The 18,667-nt window shown below is 39.7% G+C and overlaps 2 protein-coding genes across 2 annotated transcripts in view; one reads left to right on the forward strand and one right to left on the reverse strand.

Moving 5' to 3' along the window:
- The first annotated feature begins 6,119 nt into the window (after window positions 1-6,119).
- On the forward strand, window positions 6,120-9,671 carry SFR1 (SWI5 dependent homologous recombination repair protein 1). The gene is made up of 4 exons (XM_032191312.1): window positions 6,120-6,232; window positions 7,383-7,495; window positions 8,528-8,908; window positions 9,122-9,671. Exons 2-4 carry the CDS (start codon window positions 7,400-7,402, stop codon window positions 9,311-9,313), a joined length of 669 nt encoding a protein of 222 aa, XP_032047203.1. The 5' UTR covers window positions 6,120-6,232; window positions 7,383-7,399; the 3' UTR covers window positions 9,314-9,671.
- Window positions 9,672-10,971: 1,300 nt separating this feature from the next.
- CFAP43 (cilia and flagella associated protein 43) overlaps window positions 10,972-18,667 on the reverse strand; it is a 43,789-nt gene continuing 36,093 nt past the window's right edge. Inside the window, exons 31-39 of the mRNA XM_032191223.1 lie at window positions 18,124-18,210; window positions 17,735-17,823; window positions 17,139-17,346; window positions 16,253-16,365; window positions 15,280-15,436; window positions 14,308-14,472; window positions 12,605-12,685; window positions 11,625-11,778; window positions 10,972-11,129 (exon numbers count right to left, since the gene is read on the reverse strand). Of these exons, the coding sequence (XP_032047114.1) occupies window positions 10,972-11,129; window positions 11,625-11,778; window positions 12,605-12,685; window positions 14,308-14,472; window positions 15,280-15,436; window positions 16,253-16,365; window positions 17,139-17,346; window positions 17,735-17,823; window positions 18,124-18,210 (1,212 nt within the window). The remainder of the gene's footprint in view (window positions 11,130-11,624; window positions 11,779-12,604; window positions 12,686-14,307; window positions 14,473-15,279; window positions 15,437-16,252; window positions 16,366-17,138; window positions 17,347-17,734; window positions 17,824-18,123; window positions 18,211-18,667) is intronic.

Raw genomic sequence — 18,667 nt, forward strand, 5'->3', positions numbered from 1 at the left:
TAGAACAGAACCACTACAGCTCACGAACACTGGGATACCCGGCTTGAGATGAGCCGTAACAGGCACACATAGCACATTTTACTCAGGACACTAGGGGAAGTCAACAAGCCTCAGTCTGTGTATCCCTTGCTGACAGAGATGGGACAGCAGCATTCTTGGTGCCTTCCCTATAGCTGAATGTTTTGAAGGGAGGGTTGATTAAACAAGGGTTTATTTACTTCCCATGATCTGTAAATACTTTGAATCTTTTGACTTTTAAAGAATTTGCTTCAACCTTTACACTAAAAGTGAGTGTTTTATGCCTATTCACAATTGTCGGTGGATTTTTTCCTAAGGTAGCTGTGCTTAGATGTGTGATGTTGTTTGCACACACCCATACAGACAGAGCCCACCTCTCACAGCAGCACATTTAAACTATCAAGCAAGTTATTAACTTGATAGTATGACCAGGAAAACAGAAAAACACTTTGAGCCAGCTCTCACACGAGAACTTTGAATTCTGAGCCTGGTTTGCCATAAAAGTGTAGGCAAACGTCTGACAGCACACTGAACTCTCGGATCTTTATGTGGCACCTCCTTGTCACCAGTATCCAGGGAGGGAAAATTCTCAGAACACCACATTCATATTTGATTCCTAGGAAAAGACCTCTATTTTTTTTTTACTTTACAAGGCTTTCTGTAGCCTCAGGTTAATGAGCTAATTTGTTACTTAATAACAGGGAGGGAGTGTATTTCTACATCCTGCCTGCTGATGCTGCAGTTTAGGAGGCAGGGGGTGTGCTCAGCATGATGTTTTTTTTTGTTGTTTTAAACCAAAACCAATAACGAGGGTTGTTGCTGAAGTGATGAGGGACAAGACTCACTTAGGTCTACATTCAGAGCAGCAGGGAGAGCCCCAGGAATCCAGGAAGAACACAAGGTGTGTGTCTGTCTGTGCTTACCTGCTTGCTGCAGGACTTGCCTACAGGCCCCCCAAGGCCTACAGACTGTGGTACCAGCCCTCAAACCAGCTACACTTGTGGATAAACCACGTCCACGCTTTCACCTTTGGCAGCCAGAAGCACAGACCAGTGTGATCAAGCTATGAGTTACCTGGACATGGCATGGAATTGACTTTTGTGTCCCAAAACAACTCTTCAAACTCTCATACACACAACCTGTGTCATGCAAACACAGCCAGTCAGTCAAACTTCTGCAGCGAAGGATATTACAGGAACAGAGAGATGTTACCAGGTTCTGAATTAGGGCTTTTTGCCTCAGCAAAGCTCATGATGCTTCTGCTCAGCTGAGGGATGTCTGCCTGTCCTCCCTCAGAGCAGACTGTGCTCTACGAGCCACCAAGGAGTCTGCTTGTCCCCACTAACAGCCGAGGAAGGTGCAAGAGCCTCGGTCACAATACTTGAAGACCAGGGAAGTTAAGACACCAAGACTAAGCCAGATTTCACCCACAATCTCTCCAAGAACTTCTCCCTTCCAAATTCGTTTTAAAAACTGACACAGACTTTTGAAATCAGGATGTAAAGCAACCCCAATTTAACATCTACTCTGACTGAGCATTACAGGGCAGAGCTGCATGTTCCTTACAAAAAACCAAAATCTCCCAAATACCTTGAGCACAAAAATACGCTCAGATCATCACACATGACAAAAGCTGTAACAGGTACTAGTTTGGGCAAGGGCTTAGATTTAACAGCCTTGAAATTTCTTAAAATAATGATCAATCACTTCCCCACCAAAGACAAAAACACTGAAGGTCTGTTTATTGTTCCCCTTCTCTGCCTGCTTCTCTCATAAAGACTTCAAACACTGTAATTTTTGGCATGACTATGCCAGAGAAAATCCCACATGCAGACACAAAAATAAAAGACATTCTTAGGTTGTTCCCTTTCATTAGCACTGTGCCTCACCCACTTGGTTGTTCTCGCAAGCAGCAGCAAGAACTAGGAAGTCCATCTCAGCTGGCTTTTACCTTACCTTTTGTAATGGCAAATTGCAGTAGCTCAGCTACAAGAAATTATGTCAGTTTTTCTTTTCAACACAGGTACTTTGAAAACTGAAGCAAAAAATGTGGTGGAGCTCAAGCAAGCCCCAGGCACAGAGCAGAAAAGACAGAATTTTGATTTTGGTTCAGCTTTATGCTGATGTCGTCCTGCAACTTCTGCGTAATTAGTGGGCATTTGCACCATTATAAGAGCAGAATCTGTATCCCAAGGTCAAGTTTTGTTGTAGTCTAAACTGGTTTTACTCTGGGAATCTAGCCTGTGCAGCCCTTCCTTTGCTACATTTACACGGCTGCAAACAAGTCAGAACATTTTTCTGAGGAGTGAATTGCAGCCAGCCAAAACACAGCCCTAGGCCCATGCTGAAATGGGTAAGGATTTAAAAATGTTTGCAGCAGTTAGTGGTTGGGCACAGAAAAACACTCCACCCTCCCGCCTCCGGCAAGAGAAAACATGCAGACAGTGCAGCGAACTTCATGCGTCAGGATCCATCATTTGGCTTTAAACAAGATCAACAGATTTCCAAAAAGTGAGAAGAGGGGGCAATGCATATGTGCCTCAAGACTCGGTGTGTTGACTAACATCTCTGTTACTCATTGGCGATGTTTAGGGAGAAAAGGCACGGCTCTTGTGCCCAGCAAGCTGTTAAATGGAAGTTTTGTGATGCCTCTGGCACTCTGGAAGAGAAGAAGCTGTGAAGGCCAAACAGGAGCCTCTAAACCCAGAGTCAGTGTCCTTTACTGCTCCTCTCCTCTTTGGATTTGCTACAAGAGATAATGCCATGGGGGAATACAACATGTTCTTGTCCTGTCAGTGCAGATGCTGAAGCCTGAGTGCTCTCCTGGTAACATAAGATTAATGAAAGAGATGTTCTACAGACAACATCTTTCACTCATGCAGGCAAATTGTCTGCCGTTCACCTGGTGTAAAATGGAAAAAAAAAAAAAATCCAATCACTAAAACATCACCATAGGAACACCAAAGGAAATTAAACAAGGAATCACATTTTCCTGCTTGTTCTTTAGGGAAACCAGTTTCTCTGCAGGGCAGCAGTATGTTCAGCAAACAGATCTCAACAATTTTTATACCGAGTGCACCATTTCCTATAATATTTTTCTTTCATTTTGTTTAACTCAAATTAGTCTGATCACAAAAGGAATAAAAAGTAATCCAACAACAGTTATTATAATGTTTAACTGCGTGCACACATTGGTGAGCTTAACTGAAAAGCATGCAAAATGCTCCACAGCGTGCCATACACACGCCAGCATCAGTAACACATGGACAATCTCTTTTTCAAGGGAAAGAGGCACACTTTTTGGGAGGAAGGTTTTAGTCTGACTGCTATTTGCCATCTTTAAGTGGATAGCGATACCAAACACTACTGGGTTTCTGCAGTAGAAGTACTGGAAGTCACTGGGTAGTGACTGAGGTTACTCTCCAGTTCCCAGCTTGGTCAGGGGCCTCCTGCCACATCTTGGACAAGTTACATAAATTGCAGGACTACTCACATGTTTAAACACCCAGTGAATCCCTAGGTAAGCTTAACAAATGGCTAAACACTTAATACCAACCTGAAACAGGACCTCTTAGAGTGACTGCCCAGCAGTGAACACTAACGATAAAATTTCCTTTTCTCCCCCCATTGTGTAGTCCATCAAACACCCAAAACCTCCATGTGGAACCATCTTTCTACATTCACGGGCTCAGGCTGGCTGGAATTCACCCAGGGTGGGGCACATGGGCGTTAATCTAATAAGGCAGCAACGATAATGCACAGGATGACTTTTTCACGTTGTGTTCTTGTAAAATCTTACTGGAATCTTAGCTGGCAAATGATCTAAAATCTCAAGCTTTCTGTTGTTCTTGTGCAACACAACTGTTAGCGTGTCTGTACAACAGAGCATGAGTAATTTAAAAACGGGACCATCCTAGAGACAGAAGGAAACATGTTGTGAACCCAGAGACATGTTGTCTCAAAGCTCCAGTGCATTTGAAAACCAACCCACCTGATGAATTTGCAGCAGCAGTTCTATTAGCAAACCATTTTTTAGATACTTAAAAAAAAAAAAAAAAAGTGACAAAAAATAGCTGCAAGTATTAAAAAATAAATAAATAAATTTAAATGGGCTAGATCACACTGGGGCTTAAAAATGTTTCAGAACTTCTTCAAGTACCAGTAGAGGCATTGTGCTTGTTTTTGCTAGGTGTTTATACCTGATCATACAGTTTCGTCACAGAATCTAACTTCTGATATTTGCTAAATGCATATTTTCAAATATTTAGAAATAAAGTTTAGAAAATATGCAATTTCACACACAGTCAATCCCTGTACAAGGAATAATCTGTAGGCCCAAATTCTGGTTTCCAAAACAGACTTCTTACAGATGGGCTGTGAACGCTTTTGTATCTTTTACTGTTGATGTTATGAGAGAAAAAGGTTGCTGTCCTCACTGTAAAATTCTATTTGAAATGAGTGAATCTATGTATACTTTTGGCTAGAAGCACAGCAACTGCTAGCATTGACCGTGCTCCGTGCTTACTCACCTCTCAGTTATCCTGTTTCAATAAGATGAGAAGTTACAGGAAACAAAAAGAAAATTCATCATCCTCATCCACAGTTGTAAGGAGGAATCAAGCATGATACTCATGCAGTTCTGCTATGTAAATCAAGGGAATAATCTATGGAGACTGCAGGTGTGTATTCTCCACACACACTGACCAGCAGAGCTGTGTGAAGGCAGCTTGGAGCAGCTCACCTGGAGGCTGGGAGCTGTTGCTGTTATGGCCACTTCCAACCATTTGCTCAGTCCTGACACAGTTACATTGGAAAAACGTTTTACATGGATCACTTCTGAGAAATGTTAAAGTCCATTTGGGGGAATGAGGCCTGCAGCACGGGAGAGATCTCTGCTGACAGGACACTTGCTTCAGCAGCGCCTGCACGTCATGGCGATGTAATCCGGCACCGAACCGCATGACTGCCACTACAGCTGAGACTGCTCGTTGCCATTTTCACCATCTACCTGCCTGCTTTTCCAGTCACATTTCTTCATTTTCACTTCTCCTCCCTGCACACCTGAGGCAGTGTGGCTCAATTTGCGCTTCCCAACCCATCTCCCACCCCTCAGGGTGTGCTCCCCGGGCACAGCTCTCCCCCTTCACTGAGGGGACAGCCCCTGAGGCGATCACCGCGTGAAACGGCATCGTGGTTCCCTCAGCACTGCCAAAATGCCTGGGCTCGCCCCACCGACCCCTCACGGTGCCGAGCGCCCCATGGCGCAGCCAGAGCCCCTCTCCCTGAGGCGGGCGGGCACACCACAAGATGGCGCCCAGCCTCGAGCACCACCTGGGGCAGAAAACAGCGTGCCCATGCTGGCCTGAGGAACACAGCAGACTACAGAAACACACATAACACCCACATGGAGTAGTAGTGATGGCGATGGTGTAGGGGACGCTACACAAACCCACCCCACCGAGCACCGTAAGCCCGGCAAGGCTTTCCCCGCACGCAGGCGCAGCGCCGCCCGCCCTCGCTGCCCGCGCAGGCGCCGCCCGCGGTCCCGGGAGCGGGGCACCCTGTGGCGCTGAGGGGCCGTGAGGGGCCGGGGGTGCTGTTGGGGACGGGTCCCTCAGGATCTGGTCCCTCAGGGACCAGCAAAGGGTTTTGGGGTGCTGGAGAAGGGCTTGGAGTGTTCCCGTGGGCGAACGTCCTGTTAAAAAGTTTAAGGAACAAGTTTAAGTAACGGTGTTAGTGAAGTGTTGTGAAAAAGTCTTCGTTTTGCTCAGGGTCGCTTGCAGGCAAGTAATCCGCGTTGGGGTGTAAAGCCACAGGTTTTGTGGGCTTGGTTTCGTTTTTGAGAGAGTTGAACGGGTCTGTTGGAGCTAACCTATAGGCTTGAAGTTATTTTTGCTTCTTGGTAGTAAGAGAACCAAATTTATGACAAGCTCAGTACTGTATTGGTATGATAAAGCATTTTGTAGTCTTGCTTGGATTAAGAAACAATAATATCACAGATGGGGTCTGTGGGTTTCCTTTTTAATGTGCAGATTGTTAAAAATTCCCAATTAAATTGACTCCCTGTAATAATTATGTCCTTTTTTTTCCCTAATAGGATGCCATAGGTTGAATTTGGAACAACCAGAGGGAACGCTGACTTGACAAGACAAATGAAGATGAGGAGATAACCGAGGTGTCCTTGGTACAGAGCCAGGAAGAGCAGAGCTGCTGGGTTAGTAACACTTTGGCATGTTTCATCTTGGAAGAGGAAGCCCCTTGTGCCAGTCCTGTGTTGCCCAGCGACTTCTTTGTGGGATTTTATTTTTAAGAGGCTTGTGTTTTGAAATTCCCAGTGGCAAGTTTTAGGTAAACAGAGGGCGTAGCTGACGATTTTCCAGCTGCATTTTGGTCATTAGCAGGTGGTTCACAAGTGCTAAACTAAGTCAGATATTGCCAAATCAATTTAAAGTTGATACATGCTGAGTGGTGTGATTTATCATTTTAATTAAGTTGCTTTTCTGAGCAAACTGGGAATGCATATTATAATCTAAAAGTCCACTTGTATGAGTAATTACTTTTTCAAGCAGCATCCCCAGAAGGATCAAATGAAATAGATTATTTTCACAGACCTGGGTACCTGATTCTTTTTTTTTTTTTTTTTTTTTTTTTTTTTTTTTTTTTTTTTTTTATAGAAAAGATTAATTGTTTATACAGATGGACAATAAAAATCTTGTGGCTCCCAGCAATCCTTTTATTGCTGCTTGGGTTACACAAAGGTTAAACAAAGGACTGGTACTTAACAACCTGGCTTTGTAAGGATTTTGAGTTAGACAAGCAGTAGGAGCCATTCACATTAAGAAAATACTTTGTTTGGAGTGAGCTTTTTTTTGATGAGTTTGATGCTGTAGGATCTGACTTGGATATACAAGCATAGTATAATATGTCAAAGTACTTCATAAGTTGTCTTGATCCTGCATAACAATTGAAAAAAGACATCACTGCTATAGATAGCACTAGGAGGAAAAAAAAAAAAACATAATAATGGAGAACACCTAAAAATTTTTTGTAGGATTTTTCATCTCAAAGAACAAGTACCATAGATTTTTATTACTGAAGGAAAAATAGTACACAAAATTCATAGCCAGATCCTGTATACCAGTTAGTAGTGCCATTTGCCACCTTGAAGAAAAGGTATTCATAAAGCAAGATTCTACTTAGTGCATAAAACCACTGTGTAACTTCAGCAGGTGTCTTTATGAATGTAACAGTTAGAAAATAAGCTCTAGTATTTCTTCTTAGAGTTTTTTACTCATTTCTGCAGCCATGTGACTCATAATCAGGTGAAAAAGGTACTACGTGTAACTCATTTTGTTTTTTAACAGAGACTGTCCATCTCAAGATGGAAGAACCAGCGTCTGATAAATTGACATCTTTGTGCAATACTCCAAAGGACTCTGGCTCAGCAGCTCCCCAGAGGACTGGTTCAGGGAAGCAGGTATAAAAACTTGTTTTTCCAATAATGTGATTCTTCATAGTAAGAAAAATGCTTATGAAATCATCAAGTAGTTGGAAGGTAGCTTATACGTACAGCTACAAGGTTGTGCAGATAAAGGGTGTAAGGAGTGTTCTTGGCATGCCTTGCTCTGAATACGCATACGTTTGCTGTGAATAAAGTGATGTATTCACTATTAGCAGTCTACCAAAAATCCCATACTAGTAATTTTCAATACTACTTAGTTTTCTCAAGCCAAAGTTGTCTTTCCATGTCTATTTGCACTTGAATATAGTACGCTCTGATTGCAGTTGGGATATTCTCCATAATGCCAGACTCTTCTTGGGATTTCTCCTAGCATGTGTACTGTGATGCTGTCACACTCACCGTAGTGCATGTTACTAAAAACTGCATTTATGCTGGATAAAGCTAGGTTGCAGACGTTCCTTAGGTAATCCTTCTCACCCTTATTTTAGTATTTTCCCACAGGTAAAAATGTTAGACACAAACTATAAAAATACTTATTTTGAAGAAAAAAACCCTTTTTAGATGTTCATTAGTAAAGGACCTCAAAGCATGAACAAGTTGAAATACTTAGAAGTAGAAAATACGTTTTAGTGCTAATGCAGGAAACATGTGGTGGGATGCAACAACAGCAACAAAAAATCTCCATTAAACAAGAGGAGAAATCAAACCAGATGAAATAAAATCAGCAAAGCTGATATATGCCATGTCTTCTGCACAAAGACTAGATGAGTAGCTTTCCCTTAGTAAGGATTTTTGGATTTGGTCCTAGACAACATGGAGGTATGTTTTCCAGTAAATTGCACCCATGTGTGCAAACACACCTGAAAGGAAGGAATCAACTTGTTAACTTTAAGTTTACAAATGCTACAGTGACAATTCAGAAGTCTGGTTACAATTATCTCTATGTATATGACATATTCTGCATGGAGTTCAGTTTTGGTTCTTTGAAATTTGATCAAAGATGAGACTTTTGTGATCTTTCTCTCTTTTGCTGTTCATTTTCTTCAGCCAATGAGTGCAACTCTAAGGGAACGATTAAGGAAAACAAGACGTTCATTTAATGCTAATTTTACAGTGGCAAAGCGGCTCAAAATAGACAGTGAAGAAAAAGACTGTGCTGATGTTGACAAAGAGCATCTGCCAAAAAAAAGTGTGGATTGTTCCAGGTTACAAGATGGTTCTGAAAGCCTGGAAGGAAACTGCACTGGGCATACATGTTTCAAAAGTCCCTCACAGGAGAACAGTCTCCGTGAATCAGGAGAGAACGGGGTTAGGGTTGATCTTAGTCACCAACAGTCCCTGGAAGAAAAACTAAGGCTGGTGAAACAAGTGCAAGAGAAGGAAGAACTACTTCGAAGGCTCAAAATGGTCAAGATGTACCGATCTAAGGTGAGGAGAACCTCTGAAAAAGCACTTCTAAATCACACTTTGAAGTGAAATGGAGTCAAATCTTCATTTACTGATTTAAGTTACAATACTGAGCCATTTAGTTTGTGTGGTATTTGTATATTATCTCAGTTTTAAGCATATTATAAACATAGATTCGCAGAGTATGAAACTGATTTGTCATTTGCTGAAATGTCTTTTTTGTCCCAATTTCAGAACAACCTGTCTGAACTGCAGGCTTTGATAGCGAAATGGAGAAGCAGCACCCAGCTGATGCTCTATGAGCTACAGTCAGCTTTTTCTGCAGATGGCAAGAAAGTGAGTCTCAGTCAACTGATAGATTCTTTTGGGTTAGAAGACCAGTTACTGCACTACAGCAGAACAGAAGAAGATTTTGTAGACACCTAATCTACTGGTACAAAGTTTTCAATTACACACATGCATAAGCAGAAAAGACTGAATGAATTCTGATAACCTTAGAAGTGTCAATCAGACAGTGAACTTTGTTTTCCAGGAGGGTTTCTCATGAGCTACTGGTGAAACTGTACATAGATACGGTAGGCACTGTAAAAGGCATTACTCTATGGAAGAGATTGAGCCCATGCTGACTTTTGGAAAACACATTTTCAGATGCTGGTCAAAACAGTTGCCTTTAGGGGAACTGTTCCTCCTAACCCTTCGGCCACAGCCTGTGGTAGTAGAAAGGAAGTGTAGAAAACAGGAATTGACTTCTGTCTGCTGTACTACATTATGGGAAAGCTGCAATGTTCTGTTTTTTTTTTTTTTTTTTTTTTTTCCCCTTTGTATAAGAAAAGTGCTCCCTTGTCTAATGAAGTGCTTCAACTACAGCATTGCTTACCTTTCTGCAGTAAAGCTGAATAAAACAGCATTTCATTTATCCTCCAATAAACATTGTCTCTTCAAAATGTTTTTCTATAATTATTTTAAGTTGAAATTGCTCATTTTCTCACTTCTAAACACATATTGGTATGACTCTTCAGCTTTTATTCTCCTTAAAATCATCACTTATCTGGTGTAACATTACATAAATCTCTCCCGTGAATGTTTTTTCATATGCAATCACAATTGTCATTGGCTGTACCTTAACTGTTCAGTATGGATGCTATTTTTCCTGTTTTCCTTAATAAGGAGCAATTTCTTAGATTCCACCTCAAGTGGAAAGAAAATCACAGATGAAATAGTTCATTGTAACACTGATAGGCCTCATTAGACTTAAGTTTGGAGTCACAAGAATTCTTACTCTTAAGAATACTGAATGCTGCTGCCTGCTGAGAATTAATGAAGAGATTATTGAATAACCTTTATTACTGATCACAGTTTGAGTATTAAGAAACTATGTCTTCGTGCCTCTTTAGCTTACTGAGAAATGATGATAGGGCTTCCTGATAGGGGTACTTCTTTTCCCCAAGACCTTTGGCAATTTGGAATTCTGTTGCTTCTATGGAAGTTTTCAACAGGAAGAAAAAAAAATGTTGCAAAAAGAGTGCAAGATATAATTAGAATCCTTAGAGACCTGTTAGAGGTGATAAAGCAAAAAAGCAGCTGCAGTGAGGTTAAAACAGAAGTAGTTTTCCTTATAAGCACAGAACTTTGCTAAACCTAAGGTATCAAAGTTAATGTTCTTAGAAAGGGGTAAGTTTAGATTTTATGTGAATTTATGGAAGTGGAAGAGAAATTAAAGCATGGGAGAGAGAAACAATTTGTAGATGTAAAATCACATCTTTCTTGCAGTACTTCATTTCAAAATGTCCTCCAATTGCATATTGCAGACTAAGGATATGCATTCTACAACTACTTCTTCCATTTATTTTCTGTAATGAGCTATATGTTTATATAATCAAAACAGCAGAAATATATTAAAACAACAGAAAGATAATACTAAGTATAAAATATATGAAACAGAACAACGTGCATCTTTCAAACTGGTACTATTTTAAAAGAAATTACAGAAGAAAGTGTTGAGAGTTTAGGGAGAGAAGGTGTATGTCCAAACTCTGGGTCTTAGACAAGACCAGTTTCCTATACATCTACCAGGACTGGGCTTTTTAAAGAATAGGGAATGTTCTTGATCTCAGTCTTTCAGCTTCTGCCTGAAGAATTCCAAACTCTTCTTCTTGTTCCCTTAGGAGATCCCGCAGGTTTTTCTGCTTCAAAATCTCTTGGTAACGCTGCTTTGCGTTCCTTTCAGAAACACGCTGTATGTCTGCATAAAACAAAATACAAGGGTCACCCTGTACATACAGTAACTGCATAGTCTTTATACAGGACCTGCTCCAGAGTTATTCCAAGTTCTGTATAAAATAGGCAAGTTAGCTTTAAGAGTCTTTAGTGAATAAGGCAAATAAATAAATAAAAAAGGCACTGGGTGCACACCCAATGTGTTAAAACCATTTTACTAGTGAAAAGAACTACACAGTTTTCCTAATAAGGCATACCCTTCTCAGCTTCTTGGTCCTCTGTTCACTTGACTGTATGGAAAGTCAATTAACTTTGGCTACAAGAGCACCAATCTCTAGGTATGATCTTATGTAAATAGCATTAAATATGGTGTGGTAGAAATGCTAATTGTGCATGTAGTGTGATAGATAGGAATTTCTTTTCCCTTAGGTGATGCTGGCGGAGAATAGGACTGTCTAGCTTAGGAGGTGTTTTCTGAATGTTCTTTGCTTGTGACTTAAAGTGCGTTACTGTGACTCACCAGCTGCCCGAGAGATATGCCTCCTTTCTGAAACAGACACAAGCATTTCCTTTAGCTGAAGGCTGAGCTCATAGTTTGCCTGCTCTTTTAAAGCGATGCACTTCTCCAACTCTCTAATTCTTTTCTGACGGTGCTTCGTATTCTTCTTGTGCAACTGTCCATTTCCAAAAGAATAAAGCAAATGCATGAGATAATACAAAAGACAAACTTTTGATGGAAGCCTACAATCTTCAACACTGTCTTGTAGCTCAATTCATTTTCATGTGCTTTGATTTGCTAGCTTTACTTTGTATAGTGTCTTTCAGTATGCTTTATGGAGTTCTAATACAAGTAGCAGACGAACAAAAAGGCATGGGCCAAGGAGAGAGAGATTTAATAGAAAACTTGAAAGACAAAGCAGGGAAAGGAAGTCAGTGGAATCAGCGCATTGAAAATACTCCCTTGGCTGCCAGCCACTGTGGAAGATAGGCTATTGTGCTGATGCTGTCTTCAAGGGCTTTAAAGGGCCAGGGTAAATACCAAAGATTGAAAAGGAACACAGAGAAAATGGAAGCTGATGTCAGCTACAGTAACCTGGAGAAAATCCAGTGGAATCCCTTACAGACAAGGACAGTCATAATTTAAATGTTGAAATAGGTAAGGGAGCCAGCAAATCAGATTGCTGTGTCTGTGTTATTTTGAATATAGGAGGGTAGTGATATGAACAGACCGGTAGTCCTACAGAGAAACAGCTCTAGGCAACTTGAAAAAACTGAAAGATGAATAAATACATAGGTGTGTATATGTATATATACATTCATCTGTGTGTGGAGTTGTGGCTGTGCTTTAACAGTCCTTGAGTTAGCTGAAGAGGTGGTATGCTGATGTGGGATGCTGTTATTCCTTACAAACACCTTTTGCTAATGAAGGAGAGGAGTTGCATTTAAATTAAGGACGTCTCTCAAATGTGGTGGTTCACTGGTTCGCTTAGGAATAATTACCTTATCCATGACATCAAGAGTCTGCTTCATCACTGAAATGCGGTGGGCAATGCGACTGTCATAGTTCAGCATGGTTAGGAACTGAGAATTAAAAACAGAAGGAAAGGAGGTTGTTAAGCCTTTGCTGTTCTCAACAGTTCCACACTTCTGTAAAGACAGTCATGATACGTGAAACTCAAAAACAAAACAAAACAAAACAAAAAAACAAAACAGAATTAGACACAGTGGAAAACCTTGCTAGTGATCATAAATAAATGGATATGTTAAAGATAGTCTTGCCATACAATAGACTATGCAGCCGTTAAGAAGCATTATATGTTTTGATGGAAACAAAGACCATATGAATTTGTTGTGAGGTTGTCAAAAAAAACAACAAGATATACTTTTACTTATATGATCATCAAAGCTAGCACAGGTGGAGGCCAAAGTTGCGCAGAAGACAGGTTTCTGTGGATGTAACATTTATCTTTCTGAAAAAAAACATCCCACCAAACTGACAGATAACAGTTCTGTGGTTTGTCTCCAGTTAAAAGAAGAGAAACAGAAAAGACCCAGCAGGCTCCTTGCCTACAGCACCAAATTGCTTTCATTCATTTTTTCTATGACTAGCCCTCATTCCAGGCATTCTCAGGTCCTGGCCCCCATGTGTTTCTCTGAGCCATGTTTCTTTCTGCTCCTGTCATGGTCTCTGTTGCCCTTCCTACTAGCCCTTTCCTACTAGCATTTCTACTCAAAAATACCATTGCTATGGGCAAGGACAAGTCTAACTGGCCAACAGTGCATCTCTTTAAGTGAAGTTTGACATAACGTAACAGCGACACCCTGGTGATAAATTTGTTGCAAGAACTTTTCAGTGCATTGTCTCATCACCTCTTCAGAAAGCTGTTTTGCTGATGTTAGTTTCAGAAGTCCCATGGCTGTGATTCAGAAATGAACAAGCAGTTTGGACAGGCAGAACTAATGAAGCCTGAGCAGAACAGATGTTTGGGTTTTCTTCTGATCTTTTGATTGAATTGCAATATCTTTACTCACTCTCCAATATTCTTTATTTTCCCTGTGCTTTATAGCTCTCCCCACTGCAATATCTCCAGCTTCCCTGTCCTCCAACATCCGTTACTTTGAACCTTTATTTCCCCTACCTCATCACCGCAAAACCAGCTTTACATCCGATCCTGCAGCACCCTTACACTTCCTCTACCACCTCTCTTCTCCTCTCTTCTCCCAGGGGTATCCCCATTGCTCTTCCACAACCTTTTCCTGTTTTCTGGCCTGCCAAATGCATTTCTTCAAAGCTCTGTAGGTGCTGACTGGTCTGCCCAGCTGCTGTCTCTTGCTTGCCAGACATAGCAAACAATTACCTGTCATTCTTCTGCTGGTACCAAGGCCAACAAATGGCACTGGGGCTCAGCAAGGCTTCTGTAGGAACTCTATCTCTGAATACTGAGCAAAAATTACAGTATTTCTGTGAGACACCAGATGGGTGCACTTGGGAACTAGTCAGGGATAACTTTGCCCTCATTTGCAACTGAATTTCATCACTCTCAAGATCAATCTCAAGAGCAAAACTTCTCTTTGGAAGCTGAACTGTTGACATGTTAGGTTTCTGGGTAGCAGTAAGAGAGTTAAGATGTATAAACAACTGCAGAAGAGGAGGCAGCAAAATTCTCTGTGGTATAAAGTATAAATTAGAGAAAGTAACTCACTAGCTGGCGATCTTTTGAAATAGGTAGCACTGCAATATCCCGAGCCTTCTGTTTCAGATCTTCTATTTGCATTCTCATTTTCTTATGTTCCCATTCCAACAGAAATATCCCTCTAGAGAAGTCTTTACGCTCCACCATGCTAGCAATCTTTTTCTCTCCTTGAACCTGAAAAAAAAAAAAAAAAAAGATTAATCTTAATTAACACACACTATGGATTATGGAATAATTATTTGCAACAAGATGGGCAAGCTTCCAAAGTGATGATATTAGTAAGGAAAATGTGCATACTGCAGACTCTTTCCAGACTTTGCCCAAGATGGTTATCTTTTGTGGAATTTTGTTCCCTTTTATACTCTGTGCCACAGTCTTGGATCATAGGAGGAGATGAAGAAAATTAGAAAATTACAATAATTTGTACTCTCTACATCTTGCAATCTTTTATAAGAAGGCTAAGGCATCTGATCTCTACAAAATACAAACTTGCTCTGTATAAGGTATTTTGCAGTTGTTGCTGAAGGCTTTGTGTATTAGCAGTAAAAGGCAAATTTACAGCTAGAATGCTTAAAGTATGATAATCGATTTCACCGTACGTAAAAGGTGTATCAGTTTGTTAAACCTTAATGTAAGCTACTGCTCAGCATGACTGTATGTTTGCCTTGAGAGAATTCTAGGACTGGAGCCCAGGATATTAGAATTTTCTATTTACAGCATGTTTGTAAGTGATGGCATGTCTAAAAACTGTTGTCATTTCATTGATCTGAATTGTATTCATCAAACATCAAGAAAGCAGTCTGCACTGCAATCTCTATATCATAATAAGGGGCATTACAGAATTCTTAACAGCTTTTAGTTTACAATTGAGCCTCCTGGTGTGTATTAATGAATTGAAACTAGATATCAAACTAGAGAAAAAACAGAGTCCCTGAAGACCAATATATTTATTTAAAAAAATTAAATTTCCTTATAAGTTACCGTGATACTGGAATTCAGTTCTTCAACAACACTCCTATTAATGAGAATGGCATTGGTGTAATCTGGGATCTCAGTAATTTCCAATTCCACCTGTCCTTGTTTTAACAAAAACTGGAAAGTCAAATCCAAATGAAATTTCATCTTCTTCTCCTGCAGCCTAAAATGGCAGAAAACAAAAACAATGCTCAGTGATTCAACTTAATTATATAAATCCCCCCGTGATTCTCAAAATGTTTATTACTGATAAGCAGTATGTTCATGTAGGGCTTACTTTTTGACAGCCTGTCTTCTATGTGCTCCAAAAATGACTATGGAGTTGGCAATTTATTTCTGTACATAAAGTTGTCAGCCACTAGAATCAGTTTAACAAACTCTAGCAGCTGTTCTGAAAAAAAATGTATTTACCAAACAAAAGCCTCAACAACAATTGAAAAGGAAGTGAAGGAGACTCCCAGCAAGCACTCTTTTTTGCTGTTGTTTTTTAATTTAAATTATCCTGGGGTTTGCTCCTGAATTCCAATGAATGTGAAGATTATGTCATGTACATGAAAAAAATGAAATCAGCTCAGTGAAGTCAGATGTGTGACTGAGCTGCAAACTGCAGTCAGCAGTGATCACTGTAGCTTCCTCAGGCCTACATGAGCACAAGTTAGCTGACCCAGCTAGCACAACTATGACCTTGAAGGCTTTTTGGCATTCAGTGTAAGAAACAGGTTTTGGGGCAGTGAGTTTGCATCGAAGGCCGTGCCATCTTGACTCATTTTGTTACTTAAAATGCTAGGTTAAGACTGGTTTGGGCCTGCTCACACATGCTGCAATCACACCTCACCTCTGAAATATCTTAGCTCTTTTAGATGAATTCTAGATAACAGACTGTTGGAGAGCACAGCTGTGTAATTCTGTATGTGACTTCTGGTTCTGTGATGGTGGATTATTAATATGGAGCTGAACATAGGCAAAGAGACAAAATTACCAAATGAGTTCTTGGGAAATGTATTCTATGTCTGACTTAATCTTCTGATCGTCATCCATTCTTCTCTGGAGAAAGGCCTGCATCTCTGCCAGATTTAGGGCTTTCCACTTCACCTAAACAAGCAACATCATGGCATTCTGAACTTTTCCAACTTCGTAAGCATGTCAGGACAAGCAAGAAGAGAGCATAATATCTTAAGAAGACGTGTGTGTAAATATAAATATGCTGCCTGATATTTTTGGAGTCCTAGTAGAGCACATGACATAGAGGTTACAATTCTTACATTCAGCTCAAAAAATCATTTATTCATTTATGTATGATCTATTGACATCGAGGGAAATCATTTTTTCTTCTATCTTGGTCAAATGTACCTACATCTCTGGAAATTTCAGATTTCCACCTTCATGCTTTTAAAATAAGCAAATAGTTCACTAGAGCTTTCCAGCAATACCCTCTGTTAAGAATTGCTCTTGGTGTTGTAGAAGAAAATGGTTATACATTGGTGCAGATGTAGCATGCTATTGGGAGAGAAAGACTCCAACAGATGATGAAAATCAAATATTTTAATAGGCTTTTTAAATAGAGAAAAGTTTTTTATTATTATTATTTTTAAAGAAACTGTATTAAGGTTATAATTATCTTGATCAAATCCTTCCACCCTAGTATGGTAATGTTTGCTCTGAAGGAGAACTAGAGCCGGTTTCTCTTCTTGACATTTCTGTTATTCTGAATTGAAGGTGACTAGAGGTAACTTACCAACTCAGATGCAGTTTTTGTATGCTACACTGTCACTTCACTACCAGTCTAACCCTACATTGAACTCCACAGAAGTTTTAAGACTTGAAAATACTGAGAAGTATAGTGGAAAAGTGAAGGATTTACATACCAGTTGCTCACTCTCCATTTTATTTCGTCTAGCTTGACAAAACTGTTCCCATATAGATGGGTCTAAACCATCAGGCATGTGCTTCGGATTATCCAGCTCATCCATGGCTTTCGTTAAACAGGTGAGTATATCTTTGTAATCTTCAGTTGAGGCTGAACAATTCCTATATGGATTAGCGGTGTAAGGGAGCATTTTTCTCACTGGGGTCCTAGTGTACATACACAATACATGCAGTATTTACTTATTTTTTATTACATAAAAGAAGCTCATACATATAACTGAATATTTCATACTCTCAATCTCTTGAAGAGCAAAAAGGTAAGACAATGTCTTACACAAAATAAGAATATGTTTTTGAGAACTGATGGTTATTTAGATTGCATTTAAAATAGATTTTGTAGAGTAGATAAGGAAATGTTAGTATTCAAAATAACATTTTTTTATATGATAGGAAATTAAATACTGTTAACCAACCAATAAAAGCAGGCAGTCTACTGATTACCAAAATAATTTGGATTATTGAAAGAAATAGCAATCTCATTCTTGAAACACAGGTGATACTAGTATTTAAACAATTCTAATCAGGGTGAACTTACCTTGGTCGACATTTGTAAAGTTGGAGAAGTTCATCAAGAAGATCTTCAGGAACGTCAGCAAAGTCCATACTAAAATCACTTTCCAGATTCTAGGACAGAAACAGAAAGCTTCCTTGTCATTACAATGTTATTTTTAAGAAAGCAGCAACTTACTCATATCTTAACAATGCAAAAATACTGTGCTTTTCCAAGCTCTCACAAGCATTGAGGAAATGTGGACCATTTCATAATTTTTTATATGCATATACTCTCCTTCATTACCTTATTTCAGCACTCAGCAAATTGAGCAGAACTCATCCCATGCTTAAAATGATGTATGTTCTTATTACCGAGACACGGCATTAACTTTTTTATTCCTGAATCTTGCTTGTGTTTTGCTAGAGTCTCACCTTATCTTCAGCTATTGCATTTTCATATGCATCACTGTGAAACTCAATTTTCTCTTTTGTATTCTGGATTATTTCTGTAACGTTGACCTGTAGCAAAACCAGAGGATTTCAAGAATGAAACTCAACCAGAAGAAGCACTGGATGGCTATTTATGTACACTGATGAAGCTGACACCTTCTCAGTTCTAGAGAAAACCTAATGAGCCATTTTTAAGAATACAATGCCTTATTCAGTGGTTTATTTGTAGATGCAGCTTAGAGGTGAGCAGGTATGAAATTCAAGTATTCCAGTGCTTAAGAAAGTATGAAATTTGTGTAAGAAATTATACAAATTCTTCTAAGTCTTCCTTTTAAATTTTGAAGGTGAGGATCTATGTTGATTCTTGTTTTTACTTGCATAGAAATTTTCTTTTCCTTTCATTTCATCATGTCATATCAATCAGCGATTCTCAAATGCTGCTCAGTGAAAGGTTTGTGACTGTAGAATGCAATTTCCCTGTTAGCATGCCACACGTCAGGATATGAAGCTTATCTGTTTTATCAAG

The sequence above is a fragment of the Aythya fuligula genome, chromosome 7 (assembly GCF_009819795.1).
Source record: "Aythya fuligula isolate bAytFul2 chromosome 7, bAytFul2.pri, whole genome shotgun sequence".
NCBI classification, from domain to species: Eukaryota; Metazoa; Chordata; class Aves; order Anseriformes; family Anatidae; genus Aythya; species Aythya fuligula.